This window comes from Mizuhopecten yessoensis, unplaced genomic scaffold (genome assembly GCF_002113885.1).
Source record: "Mizuhopecten yessoensis strain PY_sf001 unplaced genomic scaffold, ASM211388v2 scaffold5875, whole genome shotgun sequence".
NCBI classification, from domain to species: domain Eukaryota; kingdom Metazoa; phylum Mollusca; class Bivalvia; order Pectinida; family Pectinidae; genus Mizuhopecten; species Mizuhopecten yessoensis.
Window position 1 is genome coordinate 188,624 of NW_018406267.1, and position 21,517 is coordinate 210,140.

General features: G+C 37.1%; 1 protein-coding gene across 1 annotated transcript; it reads right to left on the reverse strand.

Moving 5' to 3' along the window:
* Positions 1-646: 646 nt before the first annotated feature.
* LOC110451186 (treslin-like) lies at positions 647-20,361 on the reverse strand. The gene is made up of 18 exons (XM_021499063.1): positions 19,592-20,361; positions 18,469-18,883; positions 18,002-18,050; positions 17,534-17,831; positions 16,743-16,974; positions 16,386-16,497; positions 15,698-15,810; positions 13,978-14,190; positions 13,598-13,749; positions 12,171-12,280; positions 10,982-11,078; positions 10,585-10,667; positions 9,385-9,621; positions 8,222-8,306; positions 7,507-7,564; positions 6,205-6,345; positions 5,157-5,324; positions 647-4,302 (listed from the first exon to the last, which is right to left on the reverse strand). Exons 1-18 carry the CDS (start codon positions 20,276-20,278, stop codon positions 2,093-2,095), a joined length of 5,460 nt encoding a protein of 1,819 aa, XP_021354738.1. The 5' UTR covers positions 20,279-20,361; the 3' UTR covers positions 647-2,092.
* Between the last annotated feature and the right edge of the window lie 1,156 nt (positions 20,362-21,517).

Sequence of the window (21,517 nt, forward strand, 5' to 3'; positions counted from 1 at the left end):
ATTTACCATCTTTCAAAAAAGATCCAAAAAACCACACTGTCTGAATTCTGTGGCTCCTGTAGTCCATTCATATCTTAAGTTTAGGTAGAATAAAATGTTGATGGCTCAAATTTCAAACTGCCTGTTATTAAAACAAATAAAATCAAGCACAACTTACAATTTTACAGACTGCCTTTATTAACACTAATTTACCTCATATTTTTTTTATATCTACATTAGAAATCTTGTATAAAAATATTGATTTTGAGCATCGAATTCCTGAATCAGCATGATTCTCTTGGTGTACAGCTCTTAAATAATTATTAAAAATGTATTCATACTACCTGCTGCAGGTACACCATCTTGTCATTCTCACAAAAAGGGATTTATGCAGCATGTGTATATTTACTTTGAACGGATCACAGTACATGCACATCAACTATATCTGTGTTGGGTCCCTCCAGTAATGATATAATCAATATATTACACACAATACTTTACATAATAACAGCCATACACCAGTGCTGCAACTGTCACAAATTTGATGAGATCCTGTATGGCCACATTCATCAATATTTCATTACAATTAATTTTTATAAAATTCAATAAGTATTTTTTTGAAATGGACATATAGAATATGGTCTGAACTGATATGAAATCTTTTGAATTTTACATTCTAAATTCTATAGATTTGCCCGGTAATAAGAGATCAACCATATTACCGTATTTATCCAGAAATAACCCCAAGTCTATTATTAAGCTCATCCTTATTTATTTAATCTCAACAGAAATGCAAACAAATGCTATTTCATTGTCCTGTGATAACCTCATCCCCTAATTAAAGTCAAGTCAAGAGGTTGTGTGTTGGCCCCTTCAGGTTACTGCAGGGAAAATATGGTAATACTGTAAGCATCCTATGAAGAGATTAACATTTTCTAACTCCACAATGCAGTATAGTACAGTGTATGATGATACTCTAGTAAGAGATCACCTCTGTTTAGAGACCAAATTTGGGGCTTCTTTCAAAAAAAAAAAAAATCTTGTAAATCTATCCACTTTCAGGTACTAGGAAAAGCATGGTGTTGTATTCGACCGATTTCAATTACTAGTTAAAAAGATTGTTTGATTTCAATTTACTAAGAAAAACATGATATAAGGTTTGACAGATTCAATGCACATTGTCATCCATTGGAAAAGTAAGATTTTCCGTTTAGTGTAGATTGTCATGGGAAAAGTGTGGTGTTTGATTTTATTGATCAGAAAAACTGACCATTTATGAAAGCGTCTATATAACTGACATACAATTTATTATTGGCACCAGTACTTATGATCACGTTTGTTGAAAAAATATCAACACAAGTTGGAATTTAATAAGAAATATCTGGAATTGTTATTATATTTTATAGCACTTTTATGATAATTACCCAGGTACTTGATGTGTAAGGCCCTCTGTAACTAGAGCAGTTCAAGGTATAAATTTATGTGAAAAAAAAACAATACGATGCATGGGTCAATTTGTGGTTTTAAGGTAAATAGTGTTGCTGATAAAATCTCATTATTATGTAAATAAAGAGTTTTAAATTAATTTGGAAGGGAAGTAATTTGCAAATTCAAATCTCCTGTAATTATGAATTAATTACATAATTATAATATCATTATTGCAATAACATCTTCTCAATTGTGAACTCAAGTAATTGCAAAGAAAACCTACATACTTCACAAAAATAAACTGCTCATGATTCATATCACATGTACTTTATAAGTAATGTTTGCTGTTCTGTTGAATTCATCTCACTGTGGAAATAAGACTGCCAGGACAATAATTAATAACATAATCTTTCATGCAGGTTTTTGTTCGTGTCTATTTGACTTCAGACTACTAGTGTAATCTCTATAAATACGAAGATATATAAATACAAGCTGTTAGCACTTAAAATTACTTCCTACATCAGAAGACAAAACATATTTCTGTTATCTTCAACAGCTGCCGTGAAGGGTTTTGAAAGGATAACACATTTTTAAGAATAAACCCTCCTAATACAATTCCATCCCTTGACAAACTATGTCCTTAAAATAATTAAGAAGATACTTGCACTACAATCTGACCTTTGACCTATTTATGTAGGTCAAGGGAACGTTTGGACTTGCCATGTGTTCTCCTTCGTTTCACATTGAGACTGTGGAGTTGAGGACTTTGTTCCTCACTGTCCGGTGAGGTAACCAATGGCGAGTTTATAAGATGCATCAGGCTCTTTGCAGACACATTTGGCGAGTATTTACGATTGGACGGTGAGAGTTTTGTCAGGGCCACACTAGATGTTGGTGGGCCTTTTCTAGCCACATAGGGACTCTTACAAATATCAGTTCTTGCGACACGGGGGCTCACAGACACACTGCTGCTACCTGTTACATTCGGACTTGTAGCATACGGCTGTCTTGTTCTGGTCACATGTGGACTCACTGTGGTACTGTTTTGAGATACGAGACCTGCTGATGCAGAAAGATCATCCACTATGATGGGTTTGACATTATATACAATAGAGCGATGTTTATCCTTCTTGGCAGAACCAAACACTGGTGAATCTGCGCGAGAGGTTTCCTCATTCAATTTGGGTTTACGACACAGAAACACTTCATCGTTAGAGAGTGAAAAGTAGTCGTTGGAGTCGACACTATTTTGTGACAAAGAGGCCTGACTTTTCTGTGACTGGCCGGTTTCTGTTCGGAACCATTGACTGGTCTGACTGGAGCTAGAACCAAAGGAGTCTACACGTCCACTTAAGATTCGGGAGTGCAGGCAATATGATACAGAACTGTTTTTATTGGTGTCCATATTGTGCAATTGCACTCGTCTCCTCTTACTAGGAGAGAAAACATCGCTGTTCTCCGGGGAAAATCTTAAACTTCGCTTCCTTGTAAATGGGGAAGATAGATCTGAAAGTACGGTTGTTTTAGTATCGAATCCCTGTGATAGTTCAGAAAATATGGATTCGTTATCAGTGTCCTGTGTAGGTGACTTCATTATGGCCGATTCCATCCCGCTGTTTGTCTTTCCACTCACAAAAGCACTGTCTTCTTCACTTTGAGTGGATGACTTACAAGGTGAGTGATGAACACTGTTAATGTTTTCACCTGCTGGAAAAGACCTCGGTGAGGTCAACAGTTTCTCACACTGAGAATATCTATGAGACAGACGAGACCTTGGAGATTTTCCCTGAGCTGTTGTTTGGGACTCGGACAGAAGTCGACTAGATAACCTAGGTGACTGATGTACATTCTGCAACTCAAAACTAGATGGTGGTGATTGCTTAGCTTTACAAGACTTTGGAGACTGGAACAGATTCTGGAATTTCTGCCTCCTCGACCTCCTGTCCAAGGAGCTGGGAGTTGTTACTGTTCCGGATGGTTTCCGAGGTGATGGAGTCCTTTCCAATGGAGACTTTGTGAGGCGTTCCTGTCTCGGAGTGGACTGAGCTGTAGGATCTTTTATACAGATTCCTCCTATTACTCCACTAGCCTCTATCCAGGATAAATTGATAACACTACCTGTCTCACTCTTAGCCGAATTCACATCGTTTTGATCGTTTTGTCTGTCCGCACTTTCAAACTTGGACAAATTCAGGCATTTTGATGAAGAAATGTTTGTGCATATTGATTTTAAGGATGAGGGTTTGTTTTCAGGGCTCTTGAATAAAAACATTTTTGCACGTGAAGATCTCTTTGGTGTGGCCGTGGCTTTTGATCGTGTATTCTGGCTTGGAGACTCTGCAACCAAACTGTCATTTTTCACTGGAGTTTCTTTTAAGAAAACTCCAGGCTGGTCTTGAGCAACACCAGGAAAGGATGAACTGCAATCTCCGAACAAAACTTTTGGACGACCTAGACTAAAGCCCGGCGACTTTGATCGAGTGTTCATGCAAGGTGATTCCAACAAACTTTTACCAACAATGTGTTTTCTCGGGGTTCCTTCCAAGCGTGCAGGTGACCTTGATCTTGTATGCATACTTGGTGACTCGAGCAGGTGCTTGGCTGGGGTAACCACCATTTTGTTTGGTGTCGATTTTGGAGGTGTTGGACTTCCAATGAGCTGCGAGAAGATGAGTGAAGAGTTTTTATCTGGCGATCTGAACTCTGCTGATAAATCGTGAAGTGAAACACCCGAGCTTAGCCTGTTGACAGGTGGCCTGCCTGCCATACGATCAGCTAGCTGGAAATATTTTACCATGTTGCGAGACCTCTTGGTAGGACCAGCGGAATAAAAGGAACGTCGAAGCATTGTCATAGTCCTCTTTCTTTGTGACGGACTGTCTGTTGGTTCGATACCTGAATCAACAGATAAGACGATTAAAACAGTTCTGAAGATATACGTCTAAGTCTTAAAATTATTGACTTTGTCAGAACAGACAAAACAATAAAAAATTCACACAAAACAAGATGGATGGACGAATTAAAATACATATTCAGATTACAAAATATCAATAACTACAGTAAGAATTGGTAAATAAAAATTGAGGTGCTTCATGTGATGCTAAAGAACAAAAAAGTATTTACTAGTTATATCCAAATTAGTAAAGAGAAGCAGTCACTCCTCTGAAAACAAAATGATTATAAATCATTTTGTATGTCCCTTTGATGACAAAACAGTGCACAAAATCTAGATTGATGGATTGTTTATAGAAACAGATGTTGAGGAGTCTGACCCACAAAGATGGAGAGCGTCTATTACTTTGTCTGGTCGTATGTAGGGCAGCAAATACATATACTTTAGTCAACAAAGTGTTGGTTTTGTAGCTCATTTTCTAACACACATGAAGACATGATACCATAGAGCTCAGTGCTATTGGTGCACTCCCGCTTGTAACTTATAATATTTTAACCTTCACAAGAGAGTACAGCAACTTAAAATAAACCCTTACTGCACAAAAGATCTGTGCAAGCTTCTGCCTACTTAGTTTATCAGCCTTGAGCTCACACACAAAATAACAAAATAAAACTTAAAGAATCCATCACTTTTGAGGAATAGATATTACAACCAATGTTAAAAATTATTGTCGGAGATGGAAGAACACAGACATATTGAAACATGCAAAGATGTACAGGTGAAAATATTAGTCAAATTCCTAGTCACTGCTTTTCACACCAGACACTCTAACTTCCTGACTACCGAGTTTACTTACAAGCCTTTACGGGTGATTCCTCCACCACTTGTACTGTGGTGACACTCTGCGAACGATGCCTTTCCTTCTCAATACGAGAAAACACTGCCTGGCATTTCTGTTTGTGGGCAGGCGTCTCGCTCACCTTCTTGTTGCGAAATGTTGGCGACTTGAAAGGTGATTTCAGAGCTGTGAAGAGTAAGATATGTCAGATTAAAACTGATTTGTTAAATATTTTCCAACATACATTTATGATATGTATCTCAGTACATGTGCTGTATATCTGACACTAAATCTTCATATAAACTTAATACTTTTGTGACGACAAATTCGTCAGGATTTGGAAATCATCAATGGAAAAATAACTGGTATGTATTCCTTGTTTTAATAAATGTCACCCTGGTAAAATACTAGCCAGATGTCCCGGGTTCGACTCCTAGCGAAGGCATTGAAAAAAATAATGACCTCTGTGAAATAAAATTGATTTTTTTAAAAATACATTTAAATTTGGGACTTTGCTAATAAGTCTACACAAAAATGATATATAGTGAAATATATGATCTACAGTATATATCAAATTATATTTAATATTCAGTTACAATGTTTTATATGTTTTTATTGTAATTTGTTTTAAAACAATTAAAGCAACCAATGAATACAATAAACTGTACAATTCATGCTTAACCCTGATCAAGTAATGCGACAAACTTTGATGGGTCTGAAAAGTTTAAATAGACAAAAGCAGTTTACCAGATTCATCTATCTTGTTACAGAAGTTTCACCCCAAAACAAAGGATAAAAGATCCACCTAATTTGTAGAGTATGCCTGATAAACAATCCTTCTAGTAGCTCTGTTAATACTCTTCCATTCCATCAATAAGTTGCCTGATAAACAATCCTTCTAGTAGCTCTGTTAAAACTCTACCATTCCATCAAAAAGTTCGCAAATAGTTACACATATCTTCAAGTCAAATCGAGTTAGAAAATGTAGATATATCTGTTAGTGCAATAAAATATATTTTTAAAAAGTTTTCTTTTATAAGATACTCTGGATGTGATGTGGAATTACCTTTTGGACTTTTGAGATTTGGGAGGCGTTTACTGTGGTGATGGCGTGATTTCCCGATATTCTCCATTACAGCAACTGATTGTCGACGCTCCAATTTGGTTTTCTTGTTTTCAAAAAGGTTACGACAAACCTTTTCTCCACCTTTGCAAATGAAAACATCAAGATTCTGACTATTTAGAGCTACCAGAATACGAAAAGAAACAATTTGTTCTTACCTGAGTTTGAAAAATTGAAGAAATTTTCTATTGTAATGTTGGTAAATTTACACAAATAAAACATACAGTAAAGTATACGATTGGACTACAAAAAATGTGTTACCCAGGTTAATAAGTAGAAAAAGGCCATAAGACATGCATGCCCCCTTGGATATGTGGTTGACCTATAAATAACAAGTGACCTTCATGTTGACCTTGTGACCCTGAAATATAAACTTATCTAATTTATTCTGATACAGTCAGACCACAGTGACCTTGCATGTTGACCTTGTGACCCTGAAATATAAACTTATCTAATTTATTCTGATAGTCTGACCACAGTGACCTTTCATGTTGACCTTGTGACCCTGAAATATAAACTTATCTAATTTATTTTGATACAGTCTGACCACAGTGACCTTCATGTTGCCTTTTGATTACCTTATTCCGTCTGTGTATTGCAGAGTTATCTTCTCTTGGGAGCAGGTATTTATTGTTACGTCACTTGTTTGTGAGAGTAACGTCATCAATTTTTGAGAAAACGACGTAACTTTCTCACACAAACCAATGACGTTACAATCAACACCTGCTCCCAAGAGAAGATAACTCTGCAATACGCAAAGACGGAATTGATATCAGTTAATACAAAGAGATACGTCAAAAATAATCACTTTAATTTCAAAAATCTCTTGTATGTTTTATGATGAGTTATGAAAATATCCCCAATTAGATATCACATTGTTAAGCTAACAGGATTACTGACAACCGGTCTCTGTACATGTATGTTGTGCTCGATAAACATGAACATCAATGAACAGATGGGCATACCTACACAAAGGTCAATGTGATAGGTCATTTGTGTCAGACTATACCAGACATTAAATTTAGAAATATATGAATGTAGTATGTTCAGAAATACTATTCCTGTCTTTAAACAAGTAATGAATCGCAGAAAAACTTCACCCGCGGAATCATGCTTGATGAAAATATTGAATTTTACAACAAATATTACCCAAGTCCTTGAGTCAAGAACTTTGGTGTATAAACTTGGATCAGGTTATCACATTTAAAACACTGTATGTAAATACAGGAAGGAAAACAAACTTACTGCCTGGGTCCTTGGTCTTTCTCTTTGAATGATGAGATTTCTTATGACTCTGTTTATCCTATAAGTAAACAATGATGAAGATTCTGTGACTTTATTGTGAAAATATACAATGATGAGATTTCTCTGTGACCAATTATAATGGGTATATCAGATTGTCAAACTTCTTAGAACTTTTTATCATGAAATTTCTTATGCTTTGTTTATCATCAAAATATACCCGTACATCATTCTGGGTTTTGCATTTCATGAATTGAAATATGATCTTGTTATCTCCTGTTATTCATTCCATTATAAACCACTCTTTAAAGTGTAATTCATAATAACCCTAACCATCATGTTGTAAGGTGATTGTATCATATTTAAAATCAAGGCAGTACCATGGTTTTCTTAATGGTAGAATAATTTGGTCATTTGCTTCTTGTCTGGATACCCGAAAGTATGCAGGGGATTGAGAAAAAAATGGGTACATTAGGAAATAGATTCAAGCACAACAGGCGAAGGAGCAAGTAGTTCTTGTAGTTTATTAGAAGTGTCGACCGGTTTCGCCCCTACAGTGGGCTTTTTCAGGACAAAATTATAGGATATTTCTACCCCTGAAGTACTAAAAATGCGGGCACATACGATTGTTCTACATATATATATATGTATAGTGAGATCATTAACAATGGCAGAAATTGTGACATATTCAATCAAATTACATTATACAAATATTTACCTTTTTCTTTTCAACTTTCTTGACCATGATCTGTCGTTTGGGTCCAACCTCGGCTAAACTTGGATGGTGGACCAAAGTATGTCGCCTAGAACAACACAATTATATCATAAACAATTCAAGGGCACATAAACTCCATAAACACTGAGAAAACAACAATTTATTAAATAATTTCAAAGCAGACATGAACCATAGTATTTTTACCATTAACGTTTGATTTCATAAGAAAATTATTATGTTCAATTTGGTGGTGTTACAATTAATAGACTTTGTCAAGAAATGGTTAGTTAAGCCAATAACCTGATTAATTGACTTCAGAATTTTTGATCGATTTTAGTCAGAACAAGAGGCCCAGAGAGCCTGTATCGCTCACCTGGATAATAAAGCAACCATTATTACATACAATCCCTCAAATGCTTCAGTAGAAGAAGGATTTTAAAGATTTAAACCTCAAATTACCCTAATGGGCCCCACAACTCTGCACCCAAAGGGGCCTTTTACCCTCCGTTTCTACAAAATTTAGTCCCCTTTGCCAAAAGATGCTCCAGGCCAAATTTGGATGAAATCCCTCAAATGGTACAGAGGAAGAAGGATTTTGAAGACTTAAACCTCGAATTCCCCTATTGGGCCCCGCAACTCTGCACCCTGAGGGGCAAAATTCTTCATTTATACAAAATTTAGTCCCCTTTGCCCAAGGATGATCCAGGCCAAATTTGGATGAAATCCCTCAAATGGTACAGGGGAAGATTTTTTATAGTTTTTATTTGGGTTATCAATGGAGCATGCATGGAGGATTCTACTATGTATTTTTAAAACAGTTATTAATCAACCATTGGTTATTTAATGTTACCCAATGATTGATTAAAAATTTTAATTGATTCCCAACACTAGCTCAAGTCTGGTGTAGAGGGTATTAATCTCATACCAGAAAACTAGCATTAGTCGACCCCAGCTTCAACAGTTATACACAATATACAAATGAACACAAACTTCAGTTTTAAACTTACTTTAGAGAACTTTTAACATATTATGGCCATGATATTCAGTTATCAGAAATGCTTATAACCCAGAAAAATAGGTCTTTGCTATTCCCTGACACTGTTTCAGTGACTTTTCTGCTTACTGGTGCTATGAGTGAGGCTATCACTTGTCGCTTGTATCATTACCTGGTGTTACGTTTTGGCCGATTCAGGAGGACATCTGATTGGTTGGATGGAGGAAGAGACAAAGTCGAGTCCGTCGATTGGTTGGATCCAGGGTTGTCCGATTTCAGTAGCGAACTACTGAACACGGACTGATCTGCGCTATGATTGGGCGACAGGATGTCCTCCAATACACTAGGAAGTGGCTGCATCAGCTCATCGTAGATATTCCCCAGGACGTGAGGCAGGGTGTGTAAATACCTGATAAAACAGTGACAAGAAAATGTAAATTGATGAAGGGAACAGAGCCTTCTGCAGATTAAGTAAGGCCATATTTGTCTTTCACGATCCAAACAGTTGAACCGGTTGGACCAGAGTTGTTTGTTTATGAAATAAGGTCAGACTTGGTACCCGTAATCTGATGCTGCTTTCAGGCGAGCCTTGACAAAGCTTTGCAAGGCCTGCATAAACATTTGCAGGGCCGTCAGGATTTAAACCCGAAAAGGTTACATTTAAAAGAAGATCAACCGGTTGAACCAGACATGCGAAAGGGGCCTAAATGTAAAACTAAAACAGGAAAAAAATTCTCATTACACCTTACAAGCAATAAAACAAACATTCAATAAAACTGTATTTTATGTCTTGTAAATCATGAGATATAAGTTAACAACTAAATGCATATTACTGTCAATATATTTAACATACCATAGTATTTACAGGGTTGGATATTGTGTGTTCCTGTGCTCTAAGATTAAAGTGTTCTGGCACTGTGAACGAGCCATTTAAAATAGGGACTCATAACAAGCAGAACTCTGGAAGCCACACACGAAAGAACTAAAAGGGTATCACAGGGTAAGACGTGCTGGACTCGGGCTGCACACAAACTCTCCTCATTGTATTGGACTATACATTCAGGGTTCAACACTAAACTAGTCCTCTTGTCCAAGACTAGTAAATTTCAGAAATGTCCCTAATCTCTTGAATGTTAACCAATGTAGAGTAATTTAGTTGAGATAAGATATAATTTGTGTATAATTTGTAAAAACTTGTTTCATTTGTATGATATATGGTGAGACAGGTTTTAGTGAAGTCAGGTGTTCATAAAAAGGATTTTAGTTAAGTTTGGTGAGTCGACAGTGTGGTAAGGTGTCGGCGAAATCAGGTGTCTGTAGGTGCTTGTAAGTCATGTTCCACTGTGTAAATCATTTTATTAATGATACTTACAAATCAACTAGTGTACCAGACAAAAACTCGGACAAAGCTGCCGGGTCTGTAACGAATCCTAGGGTTCTCAAAAGGTTCACAACCTGTGGATAAAAAATAATGATGCAACAAATCTATTACTAGACATTGATCATAAATTCCTCCTTTACCTTAGTCTTGTATGTATGCTATGGTCTAAAACAAATTCACAATTCCTGTCCCCAACTGATACTTTTTAATCTTTACAGTAGGTCTGGAGAGATTTTAACAACACAAATTCAAAAAAATCTCATAAACCGTGTGTTTTGGACTGGTAAGAGCTAAATTCTAACAATTAAAACAATTTCATTTTGTTACTGTTCTTCTCTGAATGGTTTGGAGAAACTTAACCATGAAAAAAGAAACTGTTTTAATTTACCTGGTCAACTCGACCATCTGCTTCTGACACCTCGGACATGTCCCCGGCCGACAGCATGGACTCGCACTCCAGTCGTAGTAGCACTTGTAACTGGTACCTACAATATTCCACATTATTACCATGAAAATAAGTCATGAGCATCAATCCACAGTTAAATCATTAATCTACAAAAGCTGTATAAAATGTTTTGTGAAATTTGGTAGCACCTTTTATCTAAATACATTGTACATGTAATATCACAAAGCAGCTTTATGTGTCCAGACAGATAAAAGGTTTTCATGATCTTAATCCAGAACCTTATAATTGTGCTTTTCAAACCTTCAACTCCTGCATGATACAATGTATCAACTTGTCATGATACAGGTATAAATGTTCACTTGCCTCAGCGATTGACAAGATTTATACAAAGCTTTGACAGTAAGGTTCTTAAACAAGAGGCCCATGGGCCTTAACGCTCACCTGATATATTTATACAGAGAGTTGATTTTTGTTTTTAACATGAACAGAAATATTATTCAAAGTGACAAAAAACAATAAAACCACCTTATTCAATATCTAGCATGCAGATTTAAGACTGAAAAGTATTTGAAACTCGCACCTCTGATTTTAAACAAGAAAAATGAAGAAATTTTATTTTAGCACACAGACTCCATTAGGCCCCACCCTACAGCCCTTGGGGGTAGGGATGGCTCAAAATTTTCAAAGTACCAAACTGTCAACTTAGGGTTATAATTCCAATCAAGTTATCAACATGTAATATTCAAAGTATAAACCATAACAAATTTTGCCCCCACCCCCTCCTTCCCCAGGGGTAAACATGAGACCCCAGGGTCACAATTTTGGTAAAGCACCTTAAGACCCTTCCATCTATGAAGAGTATTTGATTCTACCATATCTGGGTCTTGAGAAGAAAATTTTGAAATTTCAGTCAATTCAACCCTTTTTGGCCCCGCAGCTCAGGCCCCTGGGGGCTGGGGACCATATAATTCACAATTTTAGTTGACCTTTGGCCATGGAAGGTTTCTGCAAAATTTCCTTGAAATTGGTTCAGGGTTTTGGAGAAGAAGTCGAAAATGTAAATTGTTTACGGACGGACGCCGGATGCCGGATGCCGCCGGACATAAGGCGATCGCAATAGGTCACTTGAGACTTTGTCTCAGGTGACCTTAAAATCAAAAAGAAAACCTACTCCCTGACTTTCTGCTGTTCTTCTATGTCTGTACTGCTGTTGATGTATTTCTCCCGGAGACCAGTAAGTTGTAGAATTATAGCCTGTTCTAACATCTTCACACATCGTTCCTGCAAATAAAACATTTCAATTATGGGTTTTGCATCTAATATGTCCATTTTACATTATTGAAAACCTTACTTTACAATAATTACGAAACGAGTTTTATAAACTTCTATTAATTGCTATTGTTGGCCAAGACAGAAGCACATTTGGAAAAAAAGCACATTTGAAAAAAAAACAGCATTTGGAGAAAACTTGTTTTGCTTAAGGGTGAGTATGCTATCCACTGCTCAACATGTAAATGATAACTGATGACAAGTAACTATAAAAAAATAAAAATAAATAAGAAAAGGTTGCTGCAGAATAATTTGGTTAATATCTAGCACAGGATTTAAATAGTGTGTAATACAATTTTACAATATAACCCTGAGATGTTGACTTTTGAGTATTTGTAACTTCCAAATTACATAAAGCCTGGTAGAGTTGACCAATATATGTCTGACATCAAACATGACCAGGATTTAACAGGAAGAAAAGTATTTGTTGGGTATTTCCAGAAACATGTACAGTCAAATTATTACAATGGAATGTATTACCAATCCATACAGTCACTGTCACAACAGTCGACACTTTCAGAGAACAGCTCACACCAGCTGTTCTCCACAAATTCATTTAATTTTTACAAGCCTATGTACATAGTTTTAATCACAATTTAAAATTTATGCATTCCAAATTAATTTTCATAATTTTTGGTATTCTTGTAAATATATATATACGCCACGCTGCGCAAAACAGTAAATAATCTTCAGATCACTAAAGGACTATACTGATAACCTAAAGAAGAAGAAGAAATCTGTATGAAGCGACCATCCAAGGGAAATCTCTAAACTTGTTGTAAAACAAAGGTGGTCGTTTATTTGACCGTATTTTTTATTGGGCAAGAATCTGTGAAAACCAAGAGGAGAATTCAATGACTGACACCATTGAACTTATTATGTGGTGTAAGTGTTGCTACCATCAATCTATAGAAAATCATGTACACAAAACATACAACTTGTCAAAGGCCAACAAGTGAGTATTTGGCACTGTAAAAGCAAGACACAACAGCAAGGTTCTGTTAACCCTTAGAGTGCTACATCAAAACAACATACGGTAACCAATCAGTGCTGAATTAATTAGGAAAATTTAATTTTCACTGCAGTTCAAATTTAGATATAACTTCATAAGTCACAATTTTAGTAAAAATATTGCAAAAATAATACTTGTGTTAATATCAAAACATATTAATACCAATGGAAATTGGTTATTTGATATGTTTGATTAAATTTTGATCAACACGATTAGCTGTTGACCATATAAAATACCATTTTATAGAATGAGCGTACCTGTGGTTTGTCAGTCTGTTTCTCCTTCAGGTAGTGTAAGGCCACTGTGACAATGGTTTGCCCACAGACAGAGAGGCTGGGCCTACCGCTACACACAGCACCTGTATACACGTCCTGTAGGTAAGTCATCAGCTCTCCCTCATCAGCAAAATCTGCACACAGAATAAAGAAACAGTAGCTCAAACAGAAGTAATTACATGTTACATATATACTAGCATATCCTTAATTATTATCATATCAGAACTATGACATTTACAATTCTGAAAGATCAGTAAAGAAACAAAAGTGTGGACATCACGATAGGGAACCCACGCCTCTGACACAGGGCCCTACTAATACCACTTTACTTTGTGCTATGAATGTTCTCTAAGTGTAATTACCTGCTTTACTAAGCAAGTTGTCCGTCTTGGGTTTGTCTTTGGATCGACTGTCCTGTGAAACACTGTCCTGGTCATCCTTGCCCTTCTGAGTGACCGCTTGTCGACTTCTCGTCACCATCATCTCTCCCCGAGACGGCATTGACCCCTGACCTTTCTTACCCTCCTCCTGGGCCGTGCTGGCTTTGTCTTTGGTCAGATCATGATTGGGCAAACCTGTAAGTAAAGCAATCACAGTACAATAACCTCTCGTACCTTTGTGTGTGGGATAGAATTTCTCCCTCACACTTCACTTACTACACGATAAACCATCACAGTACAATAACCTCTCGTGCCTTTGTGTGTGGGATAGAATTTCTCCCTCACACTTCACTTACTTCATGATAAACCATCATGAGTGATTTTTCAATCTAAATTTTCAACAGCCTGTTCCTACATGAATTGGGAAAAATATAGAATGAATTTTTATTGAAATCCGGAAGATATTCTTCATTTTTTCTTCATTTTTGGAAAATAAAGCATTTTTTGCTAGTGGAAGCAGCCTGTATTTGGAGGTAAAACTAGAGAAAAAAACTGACTGAGTTATAATGGTTTAGTTTGGTTTGGTTTAACATCCAGCTAAGGTAATTTAAGGACGTGCCTCCATAATAATAATAATAATAATAATATACAACATTTGATATAGCACCCTATTTAGTTAAAATAAGCCACTCTAAAGCGCTTTACAGTAAACAGATATACAATTACCGGTAATACAATTAGGATATACAATTTTTGAGGAATTCGCTGGAGCTGCTTTATCAGGCGCTAATTACTAGTCCTATGCCACCTGGCTAATATCTCCCTATGTGTGTATGACTGTGTGTGTGCTGTTTGTAGTGGGACTGTGCTTCCAACGGCATCTTTTATAGTGCCACCTCACTTGAATGCTACAACACAGATACCGCAACATCCACCCCAGACCATTTTATACTCTGCCTGGGTTGTTGGAGTTGTGTGGGCAGGAGAAAAACATTTTCTCTGATATTCCATGCGTGCAACGACTTCGGGGATCGAACCCCGGCTGCCTGCGTGGAAGGCCGAAGTGTTAACCACTCGACCAATCTGCCCATGTGTGTAGTGTATGCGAGCTTGCGTGTGAGTATGCAGGAGACCGGGTATGTTGGTGTGCTTGCCTCCTTGTGATAGTGCGGATCTGATGCCGACTTTATAGTGCTATCTCACTGAAATACCATGCCGAAGGCACCCAGCACAGCATTCCGCCCGGTCACATTATACTGACAACGGGTGAACCAGTTGTTGCCATTCCCCTAAATGATGAACGTTAAGCAGGGAATAACAACTACCATTTTTAAGGACTTTGGTATGTGCTCCGGCCTGGGGACAGAACCCATTGCCTTCCTCACCTGGGCGAACGCTCAACATTCAAGCCAAAAGTGAGGTGTTGCCAAGCAAGGTGCTAGGAAATAAGTAACTTGCTTAAATCATGTGACATGGTCAGATAGTCAATCGAGAACATTTAAGATAGAATGTGGATTGTAGCCTATCCAGAATTATTCCAATAAATGCTGACAAAATGTGATTTTTAATTAATTAATCAACAGAACAAGAAATTGGGCTTGAGAACAGAATTTGAGTTTGAGTATGAGAACGGTTTCATGAATTCGGGCCCAGGTCTTGCTGACACAGTATGGTATCAGTAAGTCTGAAATATATAACCTACCTTGTTTACTCTGACTGCGTGTATGTGGAGGTTGGTTTTCGTATCTGTACAGTTGTTGGAGCTCTCCAAGAGTTTTCCTCTCATCTTGACTCAGGAAATCCATCTGAGAAATCCTATTTCAACAAAAAATACTTCAATCATTTGTGTCATATACCCCAGTGCTTCTGTCAAAACTATCTGGGCTACAATACAAATGTCATTCAGAAACAGAATTAAACCTGGCTGGTATCTCCCTGTCTTACACATGTACGGATGAAGTCCTTTTTTAACATTGTGACGGCACCTATACCTTGTTCTTACCAAGGGAGTGAAGGCAATAAACCTTGTTAGATAAAATCAGTATCTGATTCTGTCCCTGTGAGAGACAATAGGATCTACATCACATTTAAACTTTTTCCTCAATTTCATTATAGGTTCTTGATAATATTTTCTGAAATATTTGGTGCAAGTTATGAATTAAAATTTATCAATGATCAATCCTATGTCAAACTAAAAGTCATCAATGATAAACCACAAGTCGGGTTCAGGCTGATTTAGGCTGCTAATAATGATCATAGTACAACTAGATTAACTCAGCAACAAGTGAACACTGGACTAAAACTACCTCAAGACCAAAAAGATCTGAATATTTAACAAAATCCAATTATTTTTGGAGACAATTGGTTCTAAGATCTTTAAGGGTAAATACCTTTGGTTTAGTTTGTCTAGCAGCCGACCAAACGACTGGTGACACCCAGGAAGATAAGCCTTCCCTACCACCGTCGGGTCAAAACAAGCTCCACCTTGGTCCGCCTCTGTTTCTATAAAATTATTGTACAGTGCATTATTTATTGTTCATATCTGTAGTTCGTGTAATATGAATGGAATGGTAAGAAATATTGTTAAAAGAGCAATAAGCCCATCTGGCCAGTATCACTCAACTCTTTTAATATCCGAACTAGGCACAAAATAGAAATGCTTTCATTAACTCAAGGCCATAGTGGCTTATAAGATTTTCCTAATGACCTTTAAATGACAACACTTCCCTCTGTTTATATGTACTTACTTGACTTTGATAATTGCTGTTTCTCTGTCAATCTGGTAACAAGCTCTGGCCAGGACGGTCCATCCTTCTCCTGGAGAGCACGGACCTCTCTATCTATGGTACCGCTCCCCTCCTGATACAGGGACTTCTCTAGGGCTAACGTCCGTCCAACACTGAGGAGTGATAGTGATGCAGACACTGTCGTCAGGGGCTTCAGAATCACCAAGGCAGCATGACCTTTGACCTCCAATAGCTGCAATAGCAACAAAGAGACAAATAGTTGGTCACTCTTAAACTCTAATGAGAACCATTGAAGGATCTGGATTTGCATGTCTGTACATTGTACATCTCTACCATAAGCTAATATCAAATATAATTGGGTTGTCGGGTAGCGCAGTGGATAGTGCACTTGCTTTTCACCAAGGTGGCTGGGGTTCTGACAATTCTCTAATCGGATGTGAAAAGGTATGGGGTCACCTGCCTGACAACGTGGGTTTTCTCCGGATACTCCGGTTTTTCCCCACATTAAGACCCCGGCTTACAACCGGGCCAACAAGAGTGATTAATAATTTGGAAAAACATGTCTCAAACAAGAAATAGCAGTAAGTGACCATGGTCAGAATGTAAAACTCAGTGCATAATATTTTAACTAACTTGATTGCACAGATATTAAATGCAAATTTATGTTTGACAAATTAAGGTTTTAACGTCAATTATTTTGAAAACATGGATTTGGGCCATTGCCTTGTTTAAACATCATTCTATAATACAAACTTACATAAATGTTCCATCATATTTGAAGATAAACCTACCAGGCAACTTCTTTCTTGATGAAGTCGAGCAAGTAAACGTTTAAATGAGACAGATTGAACCTTGTCATCACCAGCGGCGGTACACACACACTGTTCCTGTCCTGTCCAGTCTAGCTGCGTCCAGTTCTGGGTATGGAACACAGCGCACACACGCAGGGATTCAGTTCCACCCCTGACCAGCAAGGGTTTCCTGGGAATGTCCACTTCCAGAGACAGAATGTTGTCATCTCCAACATCCACCTCCCTTAAGTTTGTATCAACAAAGGCTTGGGCACTTGCATTCTGTAGCAAGTCAGTCCTGTATCAAATTTCAAAAGGGCACCCAATAAACACCACGAAGGAAAATGTGAAAATTGATTTGTTCTTATATACTGGTATCTATTTGGCTTTTACATAAATTTCACAGTGACATAAAATTATCGGATTAAAGAAGATTTTACTTCTTTAAGTATCACATAATCATTTTACCTTCTATTGTTGTACATGGGGACAACCTCCAACTCACAAAACGTTTGTCCTGAAACAAGACAAAATGTGTTAGATCACTGAAGATCTTTAGTTTACAAAGCTGTAAAGGTGTTAATTGATAAAAAACACAATCTTCTCTTAGATCCACTAATTATTGTACTATTTCGCATTGTTTCAATAACACAGCACACAAACTCACAAATAAGTCTTAAACAATTTCATACAAACCAAAAAGGATTTCCTGAATTTTGTAGATAATTTCTTTTTGTTTTTGCAAATTTATGTTTTATTTAACCTAAAGGAAGAAAACAATGTCTTCATTATTTCATGAAAACACGTAAAGGTATTTATGGTGTACGGTGTCAGGCTATTTTAAAATTGCTCCTATTGCGATACAATATTGATCATGACAAAACCTTTCTTATATTTATTAACTAATTACAACACAGAATTTTAATGAACCTTACCCTTTTGTGATAAGAGTGGGACTTGACAAACCGATTCTTCACCTCCAGAGCTAGTTCGAGATCTATGTCTGGCAATTTGACAGTAATTCAACAGATCGCAAACAATTGGAAGAAAAGGTAAAACTGGACGAAATATGTGTGACGCTTTCTTGGTAGCTCCAGATTTACATGATTCTTGATCTTTTCCCAAAACTGTGACACATTTTTCGTGTTTTGATTGCACATTATGTGAGTTTTGTTGATCAAGGCCAATTGTTGATTGCTCTGATGCCTCTGCAGGAAAAAAACTTGCAATATTTGTAACATATTTGTCACAAAGTTGAACTAATATCTCTGCTGGTATCAAACGACCTCCAATCTTGTTGAGGGTTTCTTCAAATAGTTTAAGACTCTTAGGATCTATGCCAGGTCTTGTCTGTTCGAAAATATAAAAAAAAAAATACAGATTAAGTTCATATATTTTGGATAACTTTTTAAAATGAAAATAGAATATATTTTGCGTTGTTACCTGTAAGTCAATGCATTTACATCTCATATTAACATAACACCACCAAAGATCTTTCTATGATGAATAAATTAACAGTTTCGATACTTAATCATTATATATGTAGTAGGACAAGGAATAGTGGTAAAGATCGTGCCGTCGCTGGGGCTCGAAAACACGACCCTTGGCTCTCCAGCCTGATGCTCTCCAGCTGACACTTGTAAGGCAACCTATTCAATGCACATCTTTTACACTATTCCCCCCCCCCTTTTTTTTTTCAAACACCAACATAACCCAGGTTCTTTGACTCCCCGTCAAGCTCCTACCTTGAACGTGGAGTGTCAACAGCACCAGTTTGTCATAGGATGTGAAATAGTGATAGAGATAGAGCCGTTGCTAGCCTCGAACCCGTGACAATTGGCTCTGCCGCTGAGCTAAAGGGAAATTCCCTACAGCCGACGCTTGTAACCTATTCAATGCACATCTTTTGCAGTATAAATGAAGTATGTTGAAATGCTCTAGATCTATCCTAGGCAAACGTCTCAGCCACTAGGCTAGTGAAAGTTCAAACTATCACAAATCATTAAAAGAATATAATTTACAGAAAAGTCATGATTTGCTGGAATTATTTAAACTCACCAGAATATCATAACAATCAATCCAAAATAGCTGAAGTTGATACAAGCCATGGAATTCCCTGTAAAGACTTTCCGGCATAAACAAATCTAAACAAACATCGGCATCAATAACTTTCTTTCCTGCAAAATGTCGCAAAGCAGTTGGATTCTCTGGAAATCTTGAGAACAGAAACACCAAATTATTGCTTGGTTTTCCGACATCGTCACGATTTACCATTGACTTTCTTCGTTTGACAGGTGAGGTGATATCTGGTTTCTCCCACTGGAAATCATATATTACTTCCATCAAGGCCTTTCGTAGACAGTCACTGGCAATGTGTGCTTTCTCTGATTTTTGTTCATTGCATGTCTCTTCGAATTTCCTTTCGACTTCATTCTCAAACTCTTCAAAATATCTTAGTTTGAAATCTCGTAAAATGTGCCCCCCTACCCTACTATAGTGGTGATTGGAGTTGAAAAATTTAAATCCCCACTTTAGAGAACTTTGTTTACTTTTGGATTTTGATGATTTGTTTGAAAGTAAGCCTTCAGTTTCTGATGCGAAATGGACTAACAATCGGAGAACTGACAAACAAATCGTGTTTACATATTTTTGTGAACAAGTAGGATCATTTGAGTTAGAATTGTAATTATTCTTGTTAACATCTACCAGAAAAACAAGCTGAGTGTGTTTAACCACATCAGACATTTTTTAGAAAAGTCGTTTACACATAATCATGAACAGTCAACAATCGACCTGTCGAGGCAGACTTCACAGCAGCCTTTTGGCCGCCATATTTTTGAAGTTTATGACCACAATGCAATGCACGGCGATTCTAAATTTAGAATGGGAGAATTAATTGCGGAATATCACAGTGACTATGGGTACATTCGCGTTACCGGTTGAAACGGTTGAACCGGTTGAACCTGTAAAGAAAACGACAGGTACAGATTTGGACCGAGGCTGACCTCAGGAAAATTTGGTACGTGTAGATTGAGGGGTCCAGACGTACCTGGCCGAAACTAAACTGCTGAATATTGCTAGTTTGCGTTATTTCTTTCTAAAACAATGTCAAGCCACATGTATTTTTTAAGATACGTTATGTAATTTAGTGGACGCGTGAGAGAAGGGCATAATATTCTTGATACATTGTTTATTATTCTCCGAAACTGTGGATTTTTAGCTCTGCTTATAGAACGGTCCAAGTGTGTTCNCTTTTTAGATCTCTGGATCCGCCACTGGTCTGTGCATTATAACATTTATGTTAATCTTCTTTCACAATATTCTAACTCAAACCACGGAATTGTTATCTACAGTTTTTTAAGTCCGTGCTCAAACTACATATCAAATTCCTAACATCAACCATACATAAGAATCAGTGGAAAAAAAAGCCACCTTATAAGACAGTCATTGACCCACACAGGCACATGTTACAAAGAGAAGGTAACACAATTGGAAAAAAACAAATGGACAGCTAACCACAAATGACAAGGAAAAGGCAGAAACTTAAATCTACACTTAGCGAGTGTATTCGTAGATGAAGGCACAATTGAAATTCCCGGTTTCCCGCCACGAACAAAAAATACTTTCAGCTCAAACGCTATCACTGAAGACAAGATCAGAAAAGCTATTAACAAACTAAAAAAACCCTCATTAAGTCACTTGAAATTATATTCCGTAAATCTGTGGAACATCAAAAGTTACCTGCAAAATCTTCAAAAAAGGAAGCAAAATAAATCCAGGTAACTACAGACCGATTAGTCTCACGTCGGTTGTTGGGAAACTCTTACAAAAGATTATAAGAGATGACATCGTTAAACACAAAGAATATCCAAGACGAGTTTTTATATGAATATATTAAAATAATGTATTTTCACCATTTTCCTCATTTTTGTAACACTTGGAACCCCACCCACTCACCCTAGAAATTTGGACCCCCCCCCCCCC

What these genes read in the sequence shown, in the direction of transcription:
- LOC110451186 (XM_021499063.1), bottom strand. Translation starts at nt 20,278, where the DNA reads ATGTCTGATGTGGTTAAACACACTCAGCTTGTTTTTCTGGTAGATGTT. An exon ending in CAGATGGTCGAGTTGACCAG is followed by an intron (nt 10,668 to 10,981) that starts GTAAATTAAAAC and finishes TTTTATCCACAG; the next exon opens with GTTGTGAACCTTTTGAGAAC. An exon ending in CGGCCAAAACGTAACACCAG is followed by an intron (nt 8,307 to 9,384) that starts GTAATGATACAA and finishes GTGTTGTTCTAG; the next exon opens with GCGACATACTTTGGTCCACC.